This window comes from Salmo trutta, chromosome 26 (assembly GCF_901001165.1).
Source record: "Salmo trutta chromosome 26, fSalTru1.1, whole genome shotgun sequence".
Taxonomy (NCBI): Eukaryota; Metazoa; Chordata; class Actinopteri; order Salmoniformes; family Salmonidae; genus Salmo; species Salmo trutta.
In genome coordinates, this window is record NC_042982.1 from 15,687,145 (window position 1) to 15,701,491 (window position 14,347).

The 14,347-nt window shown below is 40.3% G+C and overlaps 2 protein-coding genes across 4 annotated transcripts; one reads left to right on the plus strand and one right to left on the minus strand.

Annotated features, from left to right (window-relative positions):
* The first annotated feature begins 908 nt into the window (after positions 1 to 908).
* Positions 909 to 5,104, plus strand: LOC115163244 (uncharacterized). Of its 3 annotated transcripts, none has more exons than XM_029714967.1 (6): positions 909 to 1,128; positions 2,161 to 2,256; positions 2,429 to 2,440; positions 3,566 to 3,703; positions 4,143 to 4,300; positions 4,644 to 5,104. In XM_029714967.1, exons 2-6 carry the CDS (start codon positions 2,187 to 2,189, stop codon positions 4,863 to 4,865), a joined length of 600 nt encoding a protein of 199 aa, XP_029570827.1. In that variant the 5' UTR covers positions 909 to 1,128; positions 2,161 to 2,186; the 3' UTR covers positions 4,866 to 5,104. The 3 variants fall into 3 exon arrangements, with proteins under 3 accessions (XP_029570827.1, XP_029570828.1, XP_029570825.1); XM_029714968.1 differs by having other exon boundaries at positions 910 to 1,128; positions 2,161 to 2,205; XM_029714965.1 differs by lacking the exons at positions 909 to 1,128; positions 2,161 to 2,256 and having other exon boundaries at positions 2,273 to 2,440.
* Positions 5,105 to 5,228: 124 nt separating this feature from the next.
* On the minus strand, positions 5,229 to 13,714 carry LOC115163245 (succinate dehydrogenase [ubiquinone] cytochrome b small subunit B, mitochondrial). Its single transcript, XM_029714969.1, has 4 exons — positions 13,610 to 13,714; positions 12,554 to 12,664; positions 10,107 to 10,257; positions 5,229 to 6,874 (listed from the first exon to the last, which is right to left on the minus strand). The coding sequence occupies exons 1-4, from the start codon at positions 13,656 to 13,658 to the stop codon at positions 6,709 to 6,711; spliced, it is 477 nt and encodes a 158-aa protein (XP_029570829.1). The 5' UTR covers positions 13,659 to 13,714; the 3' UTR covers positions 5,229 to 6,708.
* Between the last annotated feature and the right edge of the window lie 633 nt (positions 13,715 to 14,347).

Sequence of the window (14,347 nt, forward strand, 5' to 3'; positions counted from 1 at the left end):
TGTGTTATCTCATAGTAGTTTTGATGTCTTCACTAGTAAAAATAAAGAAAAACCTTTGAGTGAATAGGTGTGTTCAAACTTTTGACTGGTACTGTATATATCCATTGATTCTTGAAGAATATAACTTTTATAAATGCCTCATGAGTTTAGTTCAATTGTCATACTCCATGAGAACCAAAAATATAAGCTTGTTTACACATGTTTACCCCAATGTAAGTAAACATTGTAAATGTAAACAAACACTGTATAGCCTCATAACATGGTTAAAACAATAATTTTGATAGCATGGATGATCAGTCCTTGCATTCATATCTTTGTCTATTAATCTGAGAGGGGTTACATTTCTCCAGGCCCATCCCTCAGTTTTTTTTACCAAAACAGAGGCGGGGTGAATGTTTTCTTATTATTTCATCTGATGATTTGCCCTTCAAACAGTTGCATATTATCAGGATATCAAAGTGTCACCAACAAAAAGGTAAACAATATTCCTATAGCAAATGCAGCATATGGCATTAATTTTTCACATGTAAATAGCACTTTTCAGTAGTGCTCAAAGCATGCCATTCCATGAGCGCAGCATCGAATCAATGAGCCCAATCAGTCCTCCATGACAAGAAAATCATGGCCAGCTATGTAAACTTGAACATTGATTTATCCGGCAATATGTTGTCAATTGGTAACATACATTTCTAAAAGTAAAAATTGTAAAGGATTACATTTAGAAAGTAACCTACCCAACCCTGCGGATTGACCGTGCAACTTGATACGTGCCTACTTTAGCAATGTCATCATATTCCCAAACGCTTATAGTTTAATTTAGAGAAACAGTCTATAGCCCCCTTTCTACTTTTTGCGTTACAAAATTTGGGAGGCGCATGGCGTTGTGGTGCTCGATTTGGCCTCTGCAAGCCTCCGGAGGCGCCGCGATTGCATCACACCCTCCGAATCTTTATTGTTTAAAGCATAAATTGGGTTTAGCTACAATGCGACCGAGTGTCGGAGGTGCCACACATGAATAGGCTACATCTGTCTGTACAAACTATCTCTGGGAAGATTAATAACAGATTTAAGAAACTTTTCTAAGTTCAAGGCATGACTGAACAGCCTACAGAAGGCGACATTTCCGAGGTAAGATATAGCCACACTTCATCTTTAAGAATACTGTAGAGTTGACAAGTTAAATCTAAATGGTTTATGATTGAAACCACTTCCTGGTTGTGCCCTACCTGCCGGGCATTTATGCCGCATTCAAAACAACTGAGAACTCGGAAAAATACGAGATCAAATCATGACTTTTTAGTGAGCTTCAGGTCTGAGCGCTAAAAAGAGGCCAGAGTTCCCGAGTAGGAATGTCGAGTTGGATGACTGTTTCAAATCGATTTCAGAGTTTTGAGTACTGAGCTCCCAGTTGTTTTGAACACGGCATTAAACAGGTGTTGAACAAAACACATGTAGCCTGAGAGTAGGCCAATTGGGTAGCTTTATTAAGATATTGTACATTGATTCAACGATAATGACAATAATATGAGTGTATGATAATCATGTTGGGATCTGTTTACTGAGTTGGCAGCGTTTCCTATCACTAAAAGTAGTGCTATGTGTATGATCGGATGACTATCTGCCAATGGATCTTGATGATGGATCATTGGGACATCCTTACCTCATTTGAAGTGTACATTTTATAATGGTTAAGGTAAATGTAGGGTTTAGGGTAGGGACGTCCCAATGATCCCGGATACCGCAAACTGTAGTCCTGGAATGGCGATTACAGTGTACAAAACATTAGGAACACCTTCCTGATATTGAGTTGCACCCCTCGTCTGGTCCGTCTGGAAAGGGAAGGTGGTCCTCAGTGCAGCTCGATTCATGGCATAATCAGGTGAAATGTCTCCATCTGGTGTTTGAAAGAAAATCCCACATCTGCATTGGTACGAGAAGAGGCTATTCTAATTAGTAGTGTTTTATTAAATGTAAATTATATAAGCTATATTATAGTATTTTTAAGGCTAATTGAGTAGGCTATTTAACTAGCCTACTTACATGTATGTGTGTGTGTGTGTGTGTGTGTGTGTATGAAGGGCACATGGCCAGTGAGTGGATAAATACATGTATGACACTATTGTCATAAATATAGGCCTCATAACATATTTTTGCCTCTAGTGACGTTCAAGCTTGATTCTGAGAAGATGGCAAGCAACTCCGAATGTAAGTGTGTTGAGTTTGCGATAGTTGACAAGGAGGACATATTTTTTCAAGGTAAAGTGGATCTTTAAAAGGTTGACTGAACTTTGTTTTTTATACCCACACGTGTAAACTACCGATTTTTAAATGTGAATTATGTTCAAAGCTTTGTCAGGGATGTCACCCTCTGCTCATTGTGTCTTTGTGTTTTCTTTATGTTATCTGTGTGGACTGATTCCCTGTAAAGTCGAACATGAAGGTAATATACATTTCTAACAATTACAAGTCATGTAGATGTGGCTCGTCTTACCTAGACCATGTGCTATTTAGTTCCAGCTGAAAACATAGAATGTTAAAGTAACTTTCCAGTGAAAATCTCACATTCTGTTAGCTCATACCCAAATAATGTTGTTAACTCATGCTATACTCGTGTTTGTGGCCAAAGCATAAATTGGAGAAGGGAAAAAAAACACTTAAAAAACAACACCTCAAACTTGTATCTCAAACAGAACATTTAAAAAATGCCTTCTATTTCCTCATAGAGGATGATGCCATCAGAGATGCTGTATATAATGACAAGATGGTCTTGTCTCCACCCTAACAATGGGAGTCATTGTCCTAAAGGCGGGAAGGCAGGCGGTCTGCTTACTGGTCTGCTTATCGCTGTATTCCCACGTGGACAGATTTTGACAGGAGTAGATCCTTTCTCTCAGCCTCTTCCTCTCTGATGTCATCCTCCTGAGGACCAGTATATGCCCATACCATTCTGTTGTTGGTGTACTCCCACACCATTCCAACACAGATAAGTTGCTTTTTAATATACTTTAGTTTTTCTTCCAAATAATATTAATTAACTCGTATTGTAATTAACTATAGGTCATATTTCATATAAATCTGAAAACACTGGACAGTTACTTTAAAACATGTACACTGAACACCTTCCTAATATTGAGTTGCACCCCCGTTTTTCCCTCAGAACAGCCTCAATTTGTCAGGTCATGGACTCTACAAGGTGTCGAAAGCGTTCCACAGGGATGCTGACTCCAATGCTTCCCACAGTTGTGTCGAGTCGGCTGGATGTCTTTTGCAGTTCTTGACACAAACCAGTGCACTTAGCACCTACCATACCCCGTTCAAAGGCACTTAAATCGTTTGTCTTGCCCATTCACACGTACACAATCCATGTCTCAAGGTTTAAAAATCCTTCTTTAACCTGTCTCCTCCCCTTCATCTACACTGATCTGAAGTTGATTTAACAAGTGACATCAATAAGGGGTCATAGCTTTCACCTGGATTCACCTGGTCAGTCTGTTTTGTATACTCTGTGTATATCACTCTGTGAAATGTTTTTTGTTGTGTTCACACATTCCCTCCTCGTCTGCAGATTTCGAGTTGGATGATTTTAAAAAGGAGACTAAAAAATGCTTCCAAAAAATGATCAAAATCAAGAACAACAGATTCCTGGTTGTAGATGAAGAAGGTCTCAAGTTTAAAGAGCGGAATAAGGAGCAATGCAAAGCAGGTAAATATACCTAGTGAACCCAATTTGCTGGGGTTAAAGTTCTCCATCACTGTGAAGGATTTCTGTCATATGGAATTGGCCACTCACGGTTTAATACATGTTCAAAATGATGAGAATGAAGTCTTGAATCTCGCTTATTTCAAATCTGCGGTGTTGCTCGTGGCAACGTCATTTCACTGAGTCTACCTCTAAGTTTAAGTCATGGGATTTTTGGGGGGGCTTTAACCCCTGAATCTGTGTCCAGTAAACTAGCCCTCAAAGTATAATACAGAGATTAGGCTACTGATGTGCTTGCTGCATATCACAACCCCATGCATCAGGGAAGATCATGTGACATCCATATGACAAAAACATGCAAAAGTACTTTAAGCATTTTGCTGCAAGACGTATTTCCCTCTTGTTGAATGCATATTTTTTCTTGTTATCTGGTTGTTTCTAGATGATTGCCGGTTCAATATCCAAGTATATAGAACCAATGACATTGACAGGCCCAGAGGAAGTGCTGTTATTCTCTCTGTGACATCACCTTGTAAGCAAACTTATATGGTGTGCTGCGAGAAGAATGGGGACCAAAAAGGAGTTTCTGCCAAACCACTGGTAAGCATACATTTTGAAATTAAGTGCTTACATCTACGTTACATTTAACATATAGCTGAACTTCCCACAAAGCAATAGACACACTCTTAACAGTCTCTTTAGCCTTAGTTTGGGTTGACAACTGGGTTGGGTTGTTCCAAGAAAACAGTTGTTCCAAGAAAAACAAAAATTGGTGTTCTCCTTATGAGACGAGATCAGGAAGTACATTGCCATTTCATAGTTTCTCCCTACTGAACACATACCCAGGTGTGATTATTACTGTACCTTCATACCAGCTGTTTGCAAAAACAAACTTCACACTGACAAGAAAAGGTAATCCCCATTCCCTTCTATTTTCCCCCAGGATCAACCTTTGCCTGACCAAATTGGCCGCTCAAAACATGAGGCTGTGTTCTACATGGAACTAATTCCTGGTACATCTCAGTACAGATTTAACTCATCGCTGTGGTGTAGCTGGTACTTGAGCTTTGAGGATGGACCAGAAGCAGCGCTCATGAAGTTAGTTCTCAGGGAGGTGCATAAGGATGTGGATGAGAACTGTTCTATGGACTTACTGACATGTTGAGTTTATGGTACTTTTGTTAAGCCACTGTAAATACTCAGTGTTTATAGAATAGAAAGTTATTTTTTCCAGTGGGATGGTTTCTAGTTTTAATGCTTAAATACCTATTACAGAGTAGAAATAGTATACTCTTAAGTTTGATTGCTTAGTCATTCTGACCAGTTACTAGACAGTTTCTACCTGTGTAGTCTACCGTCCTCTGTATATGCTCTGTATTAAACAGATTTTAATACATAATCAAATCCGTATCCACTTTTATTCTGAAGAGGCTTAAGGTGCATTTTTCTTCCCAAAGCTAATTTGTGAGTAACAATCTGAACAGATTGATGTATAAATCGACGAGAACTAATAAACAGACAACACAGCTGAATTTCCAAAGCCATTTTAGCTTTTAGACATTTGAGTAATATGAGAACAAAGACATACCTTCATCTTTCTTAGATATTTAACAAGGACAACTCTTACTTGTTTCTGCCAACACTCCCAACAGAACAAAAACAAAGCTCTGCCATTTTGACTAAGTGCATGCGCCCGCTGTTGACTTGACTTAATATTTGATGCTAGCTGTACTCAACTTGACGTTTAGCAGCTGTTCATACATACATACACACACACACACACACACTTGATCAGATAAATGGAAAGTGAAATTCCTGCCAACAAGATTGTACTATGCTAAATATTCAAGCAAGAGTATGATGCCAGGCACAGCTGAGAAAGTAAATTATGCACATTACAAAACCAGGACATTGTCATAGGATAATTATTGACTGACTAATTTAAAACACGGCCTGGTAAAGGAGGAAGTACAATGGTGTACAGATCAGTATGGCTACTCTTCTACATGCTCCTGGGATGTGCTCAGTGAGGTGAAACGTTCTAAACATTGCAGTTAGACATTTAATGAATAGAGCTGTGGTGATGCCCAATTCCACATGACAAATCATATCAGTTATACAAAATGCATATCTCAATGTTCTATAACGTTGCACCCTTTCTGAACAGACCCCTGAAGTCCAGAACAGTATGGCTATGGGGTTTAAATACTGCCAGTGGTCACATCCATTTGCTCATGTCAATCAAACCAGACCAGCAAGGTCAAACAGACTAAATGTGTGGCACTAAGCTGACTGCAATGGTCTTGAAGGGCACTAGCTGGTATTTACAGACTGGTGACAGACACAAAACGTACCACAAATAAGAATGCAACGTCTACATAAATGAAGTTAGTACAGAGGAGATGAAGTCATTTGCCATACTGGATCTGAAATTCAGGTCAAATATGTAAATCACTGTGGATACTTCCTCAGATAATAATCAATACACAAGAGTTTGGAATATTAGCAGTTTGATAACAAGTGGACTCAGTGAGAGGAAGCTAGAAATGCATTGAATAAACCTGACACTTCCCTATTATATCATCACATCTGTTCTACAAAATGCATTTCTATCTAAGCATTCTGTAAAATTGCACCCTCCTTAACAGTATAACATTTAACCAACTGCAGCATGTGTGTTTGGTAGGGGTCAGGGGGACTACTTATTTAGTTTAGTCCACATAAATCAATAGGAGCAGATTATTAACATGCCAAAAACAGACCTGTTGATGCACAACACAAAACCTCCAGAACTTACAAACGAGCAAAAAACAAATGTTCATTTCCCACTTCCTCCCCTACAAAATCCTGACTCAACATGATTTATGACACTTGTGAATCACTGGTAATATTGTGAAATTATATATTTATAGAAATGTACATATAATCCCTTGAATGTTCACAATCATACCAGAACAAGACGGCTGATATCCCAGTGCCCACGCCACCCATCCCAAACCTCAATCCATTCATTTGCTCCATAAGAGGGCCACCGCTTTGCAAATGCCTACATCGTTGTAGTTGAAGTAGCAGAGACCGGCAAAGGTGACAGTCGACAACAGGAAGAGGCCTGCGTTGGCCATCTTGATCTTCGGTTCTCCGTGAACGTAGTCCGTTAAGACTTGTCCAATCCCCCTGGAGAGAGAAGACAATACAAGAAATGTATGAGACGGCTTAAAACCACAATATTACGTAACAGCCAGTGATGTATGACAAAAAAAAGGAATAATAGTTGGGTAAACTATAATCGTGGTGGGCAAAGTAACGCTCCATATACCTTCAATGTATTTTTGCGCAAAAGGTAGGGCAAAATAGAAGTGGCTAAACAACGTTAACCAATGTTCTCTCAGGTCTGTTAATTGCAAACTTGAACGTGTTTACTGTGAACAGAGGCTGTAACTGCTTTAATTTACATTTAGCGGTGGCCAAGTAGGCTACTGTGACTATATGATCATAATGTAGACCTACCAGCATGGCCTACCATCAAAAACAATGGATGAAAATGCATCCCATAACATTTTAACTTGGAAATAGCAGTTCTATCGCTCAGCCTACAGTAGCAGTCAATGTGTGATGTTCAATGTAGGCCTACATTCCATGAGACTGTTGAAAAAAAACATGCAGGGCTTGACATGAACCTTTTATCCACTTGTCCGTCAGACATGAAGTGACTGAAAATGTTTTGTTGTTTGATGCAAGAAACCACTTTATATATATAAAATGCATTATTATTATTCCCAAACCATTATTATAGAGAATCAGACAAATTATGCTACCCTCTTCCAATTTAGCTTATTCAAGCCTGTTTTCAAATACAACACTGCCCCTTTAAGACAAAAAAAGCTTATCTGACTCGTTTTTCAAATGTCTAGAAATGTACAACTTTTGTTCTCTTGTAAGAAGCAAATCACTCCCCTATTGCTGACTACAAATGATCTATAACTGGGATAACTCACTAACTAGCAAAGGATATGAACAAAATGTGCAAACATGGCTACATGCAGCTCTCGCTCTGATCTCAAAACAAGCGCATCTACTCACGACCGCTCATGCTGTAAACACAGTCCATTTCAAAGTAAATGGCACAGATCCATATATGGCAATGGGCTATTTGCATATAGGCCTACTGCAGCTTTAATTGTTTATGCCGCACCGGTCTGTGTAGAGTATGGGCTGAGTAGTGCGTGTCAATGCAATAGAATCTTACTCCGATGTGTTCTGTATACAACAATCTCTTGCATAGTTGGTTTTGTTTTGGTATGTTGCATTGAAAGTGGCTAATATTGCATTGGTTCTATCACAATTTCCACAGTAAAAGGAAAGGTTGATAGTGTTAACAGGGAAAACTCTAGAACAGAGGTCACCAACCTTTTCTGAGTCAAGATCACTGAGTCAAACTGCAAGACGAGATCTACCGCAGAGATGTTTTTTTTTTTTTTTAAACCTGACTTAAAAAACGTAAGCCTATGCAACATTAACCAATTAAAAACAGTACTGTAGCAATGAGGTTTGTGCAGTAAGCCATCACCACATATTGGCTTTTCTTGAATTGCTCTGCCAATGCATTGTTCTTCAGTCATTTAATTTATTTTATATAAAACATTTGAGGTAGGCTATATGATCACACAGGTAATTGATCAATTGTATTACTTGAGCTGAGTGAGCATACATTTAAAATATTTTTGCTTATTTTTATTTTCCTGGGCTGATGGTACCTGCATCTGATGGTCAGTCTCAGTGGAGGAAAATAGCAGCAGACTGAAGGTCCGCCTCTCAACATCCCTTCGCTCTCCCTTTCCTCCACTGACCAAAGGTATGTCTTCCAGCTGCGTTGAGTGAAGTTTCATCTCGTGCTTCTCTGTGGGCTGATATTTCTTCTGCATGCACTCTCGGGGCAACTGAGCGCAGCTTAGAGGGAACATTGGCGTTAACCCTCCACTACACCACTGGTTATAGCCATCCTAACTTCATAGTCATGATGGGACATAGTCCTGACTTCATAATCATTGGCTTCCCCAGGGTAATATTTTGCAGAGGGAAGTGGACAAATGCATAATCTGAATGGCTGAAGACCCACCAAGGAGGCACTAAGTCCTTGAGGAACACACCAATAGCTCAAGGAACCCTCATGCGACCTTAGTTAGGCTATTCTTTGTTTAGACTACAGAGTGGGGTGTCTTGTCCTGTTTATGTAGCCCATGTGAAATGGCTAGCTAGTTAGTGGTGTGTGCTAGTAACGTTCAATCAATGACGCCGCTCTGAGACCTAGAAGTAGTCGTTTCCCCTGCTCTGTAAGGGCTGCGGCTTTTGTGGAGCGACAGGTAACGATGCTTTGTGGGTGACTGTAGATGTATTCAGAGGGTCCCAGGTTCGAGCCCAGGGCGGGGCAAGGAGAGGGACGGAAGCAACACCATTACATTGAGAACAAACAGAACTGGAAGCATTAAGGGATGAGGAATGGTGAAATCCTTGAATGATGCCTAAAGAGATAAGCCAATGTAGATAGCAGTGGCCTTGGAGGACAGAGCTTCGTAAGCGGGCTCATAGTGTTCCTCAGTTAACTGGACAATGGTGCTATTTCATGACTCCAGTTCAAATAGTGGCACTCAAACATTAGCCTTAGCAAGTAAGGCAAAGTTAAATAGTACTGAGTGCAGTTTTAAAAATTGCTTCATTATAGTCCAAGACATTTAACAAAAGTAGCCCAAATGGAAAAGCCACTGTGTATTACACATGACCAGCATTCTTAACTGTAATCTTGATATTTTAAAAAATCATACAAGTGTGCATTTCAACTCCTCAGTGACAAGATGGCGACAAGTTTGACAACTGGGAATTAGCTGGTTTTCATTAGAGGGACATGCCTTGAGGATATGCAAGTACCCAAAACGAAAAACTAAGGGGTTTTAACACCACACATGACTAGGATTTGTACTTTAAACCTGCCACTTATTTAGTCAGTGGTCTAGCTGTGGCATAGTGCTCCAGGGAGACATTTAGCCCACCTCTTCAAAAATCTAAAAGCTCTCGTAAATGAAATTAAAATAAATGCTAAGAACAAAACTGTTTTTGCATGAGCAGAAATGTAGTGGACATAGACTTGGTTGGTTATCCCAACCACTTGCCTACTCTATTCTATTCACCATTGTCCTTCATAAAAGCTTCTGACTCTAGTCACAACACAAGTCATTTTCTCAAGCTGAATAACTATGGTCTGAGCTTAAATCGGAACACGTACAACAATTTTAGTCTGGAAATTATTGTTTGTGGAAATATGAAAGTAAAAATATTTCACCAGAATAAGGAAGTGAGACCGCTGGCCAGTGCTCTTTAAACAAATGAACAATTTGAGGGAAACTCGTCTTACCAGTGGCCATGCAGGGTGAGGGCGGCAGCCAGCGAGTAGTCAACAGCAGGTCCGGGGAAGTAGTAGGCAGCAGGCCCCATGGCCAGCAGCAGTACGCTTACCACACGCTCTCCTGTCCAATGCAGGGAGGCAGCTTTGGACCCTGAGCCAGCTGCAAAAGGGCAAATAACAAAACATTCAATCATACATCCACATGCAGAACTAACCTTTTGTGGAGAGAGGGGGTAATCATTTAAAGACTCGTCATTGAAAACAGTGTATTTACATGTATTTTATAACCCTTTAGCCAGATAGAGATTTAGAGTTGGCCTGACATGTTTTTAGCACATAGAAGCAATTACGTTTGTCTATTAGCCTACGGATTTTTGTTGTTGCGTTTAACAATTATCCCAGTCAGTTCGTAACTGAGGTTTATATCTTTGAGGCTTTAATATACAAATCAGCTCCAGTGGAGGCTGCTGAGGGGAGGACGGCTCATAATAATGGCCGCAACGGAGCAAATAGAATGGCATCAAACACATGGAAACCATGTGTATGATGTATTTGATACCATTCCACTGATTCCGCTCCAGCCATTACCGCGAGCCCGTCCTCCCCAATTAAGATGCCACCAACCTCCTGTGGCCCGCTCTCATAAGTTGTTGCTTAGGTTCTCAAGTTTCATGGTTCACTAGATATCACAGTTCAAACATCATGCCACGTGTTGGCTAACCTTGTTCTGAGAAAATAATCCAAATTGAGCTCAGGTTCATCCTGTTTTCATTGATTATCCTTGATGTTTCTACAACCTCATTGGAGTCCACCTGTGGTAAATTCAATTGATTGGACATGATTTGGAAAGGCACACACCTGTCTAGATAAGGTCCCATAGTTGACAGTGCATGTCAGAGAAACCAAGCCATGAGGTCGAAGGAATTGTCCGTAGAGCTCCGAGACAGGATTGTGTCGAAGCACAGATCTGGGGAAGGGTACCAAAACAATTCTGCTGCATTGCAGGTCTCCAAGAACACGGAGGCCTCCATCATTCTTAAATGGAAGAAGTTTGGAACCACCAAGACTCTTCCTAGAGCTGGCCTCAGCCAAACTGAGCAATCCGGGGAGCAGAAGAACAAATAAGAATTTGTTCTTGACTGACTTGCCTAGTTAAATAAAAATAAAAAGGGCCTTGGTCAGGGAGGTGACCAAGAAGCCAATGGTCACTTTGACAGAGCTCCAGAGTTCCTCAGTCGAGATGGGAGAACCTTCCAGAAAGACACCCATCTCTGCAGAACTCCACCAATCAGGCTTTTATGGTAGAGTGGCCATGACAGCCAGCTTGGAGTTTGACAAAAGGCACCCAAAGGACTCTGACCATGAGAAACAAGATTTTCTGGATGAGATTCTCTTTGGCCTGAATGCCAAGCGTCACGTCTGGAGGAAACCGGGCACCACTCATTGCCTGGCCAATACCATCCCTACGGTGAAGCATGGTGGTGGCAGCATCATTCTGTGGGGATGTTTTTCAGCTGCAGGGACTGGGAGACTAGTCAGGATCGAGGGAAAAATGAACAGAGAATAGTACACAGAGCTCCTTGATGAAAACCTGCTCCAGAGCGCTCAGGACCTCAGACTGGGGGAAGGTTCACCTTCCAACAGAACAACGACCCTAAGCACACAGCCAAGACAACACATGAGTGGCTTTGGGACAAGTCTCTGAATGTCCTTGACTGGCCCAGCCAGAGCCAAGACATCTCTGGAGAGACCTGAAAATAGCTATTCAGCGACGCTCCACATCCAACCTGACAGCGCTTGGGAGGATCTGCAGAGAAGGATGGGAGAAGCTCCCCAAATACAGGTGTGCCAAGCTTTTAGCGTCATTCCCAAGAAGACTTGAGGCTGTAATCACAGCCAAAGGTGCTTCAACAAAGTGCTGAGTAAAGGGTCTGAATACTTATGTAAATGTTTTATCCATTTGCAAAAATATATTTGCCTGTTTTTGCTTTGCCATCATGGGTTATTGTGTGTCGATTTGGGGGGGGGGGCACTATTTAATACATTTTAGAATAAGGCTATAACGTAACAAAATGTGTAAAAAATAAAGGGGTCTGAATGCTTAACGAATGGACTGTATGTACCAAACACACAAACAACATGTCAGTGGGGACATCACTAACCGGCTCCCTGCCAATAAATGACTTAACCCCCTCTCTTAAATCCTTCTTGCATGAGACAGCTCAGTATACAAGAGAGAGCCAAAAAAATACTTGAATCCCCTTAGGTGTAGGGATGTAGGCTCTAATACTTATAATATAGGCCTACCACTATCACCTTACATAACAAGTATCCTAGCCTGAACATTGATTACTTTAAAAAGGTCACAAAAATCAAACATACAATTATTATTAATCTTTGAGTGCTACAGGCAAACTTTAGGCTATCGGCAAAGCTCTTATATTGTGGAAACAAACCATAGAGAGATGAGGATCCATGAATCCTAGCAGTCAACGGGTAGGGACAGTCCTGGTCCTTTTGCTGTGCAACCAGGGGTCGAGAGAGGAGAGAGCTACGATAAAACAGAGCTGTGGGGAGAAGACGAGAAATCAGTGTCATGAACAATATTTCAACTAAATCACAATATTTACTGTTCAATTATAAGTAGGCTATAAAATAAGGCAAAGCAACAAAAAACAATAACGCTTAGGCTATACTGTAATGTAGACAGTTCACACATGGCTCAGTTCCAAAATGTGAATATTATTACACATAGGCCTTTATAAATCAGAGGAGGCGTCTTTCTTTCCTCAAACTGTAAGGAGTATCATGAACAAACCATTCCATTATTGTGGTTGTCAGCAATCACAGGTAGCCTGTCTGGTTTATACATTTTTTAGGGTAACTTGTTTGTGTGAATCGTGTGTCTTGGTAGTTGTTAAAAGTAGTTAGTATAAGTACAACTAGAGGTCACATATAGTAATGGAAGATATTCGAGGAACTGACGTTTTGGCAGCCAAAGACCATATACTGTTGGAGTATGGCTGAATTGGATTCATGCCACAGTATGTGGGATTGATAGGGGAAGAATAGCCTAACATGTATATAGAATATTTTGAAAAGTGGATAGATTATGTTGAGATGGCCTTAATTCCCAACAAGCATGAGGCCTAAAACTGATATAAAGAGTTCAGAATCGAGGTTGATCATTTTAGCTGCTTCAGGCTACTTTACGAGATACGGAAACAGATCCGATCCAATGCAGTGACGCCAAGTGACAGCTCGCACATTAAGCCTAGCGGTTAAGATCGAAGGCCAGTAACCAAAAGATCCCCGAGCCGACTAGGTGAAGTCACTATGAATTTGAAAAGTCGTACCTTGCTCATCCATCAGCTAACATTACGTTAGCTGGCTAGCTACTAGGACATTACAATATGTAACGTTACTTTTGGTAACAATTTGTAATTCTCAAGAACAATAGGAAATACACACAAATGTGGAATTAACATACAGTTACACACAAAGACACTTACGTTTGACACCTCTGTGACAGACAGAATTTATCCTGACGATGGCCGCCATGACAATTAACCAACCAAGGTCACACAACTTACCCGGATGTAGTTGCTGTTTTGTCCACTGCTGATCAGGAGTATATAAGCACTGGGTGATAGTCGACTGTGGATGCTTTTTCGTATTATTCGCATGTGCCACATAAACTGCATTTTAATGCAAACAATGATGCAATGTTTGATTGATCTTGGTTTAATAGGCTATTTCCAATAATAAAGTATAAGAAACATACATCAATTTTGAGAAAACGTTATGGACAATGTTGATCTGCAAAAATAGAAGACTGCACATTGCAATATGTTACCAAATGTATTATAACAATTTCGGTAAAAGGGATGGGGCTAGAGAAATCGAACCACTCCCAAATTCATAGACAGAGCTATGGACTGACCATCCATGATATCAAAGGTATAGTTTGAACTATGTTTTGAGGCTATACAGTGTTTGATTACATTTACTTCGTTTACAAACATTGGAGGAAAACAAGCTCATATTTTGGGTTCTGATGGGTACAACAGTTGAACTAAGCTCATGAGGCATTTATAAATTACATTCTTAAAAAATCTATGAGTACACCGGAGTACATCATTCATTTATAAATCAAAAAATGGATATAGCACCTGCAGATTACCCTTTTAATCTGAATAGATAGCAGTGATTATATTAAAGGGATAGTTCACCCAAATTAAACAATGGAA

Bases quoted from the DNA above. Each gene is read 5' to 3' on its own strand.
- LOC115163244 (XM_029714965.1), top strand. From the start codon at position 2,338: ATGTTCAAAGCTTTGTCAGGGATGTCACCCTCTGCTCATTGTGTCTTT. The intron at 3,704-4,142 runs GTAAATATACCT...GGTTGTTTCTAG, and splicing joins TAAGGAGCAATGCAAAGCAG to ATGATTGCCGGTTCAATATC. The intron at 4,301-4,643 runs GTAAGCATACAT...ATTTTCCCCCAG, and splicing joins GAGTTTCTGCCAAACCACTG to GATCAACCTTTGCCTGACCA.
- LOC115163245 (XM_029714969.1), bottom strand. From the start codon at position 13,658: ATGGCGGCCATCGTCAGGATAAATTCTGTCTGTCACAGAGGTGTCAAA. The intron at 12,665-13,609 runs GTAAGTGTCTTT...TTCTCCCCACAG, and splicing joins CTGTCACAGAGGTGTCAAAC to CTCTGTTTTATCGTAGCTCT. The intron at 6,875-10,106 runs GTAAGACGAGTT...TTCTCTCTCCAG, and splicing joins CTCACCCTGCATGGCCACTG to GGGGATTGGACAAGTCTTAA.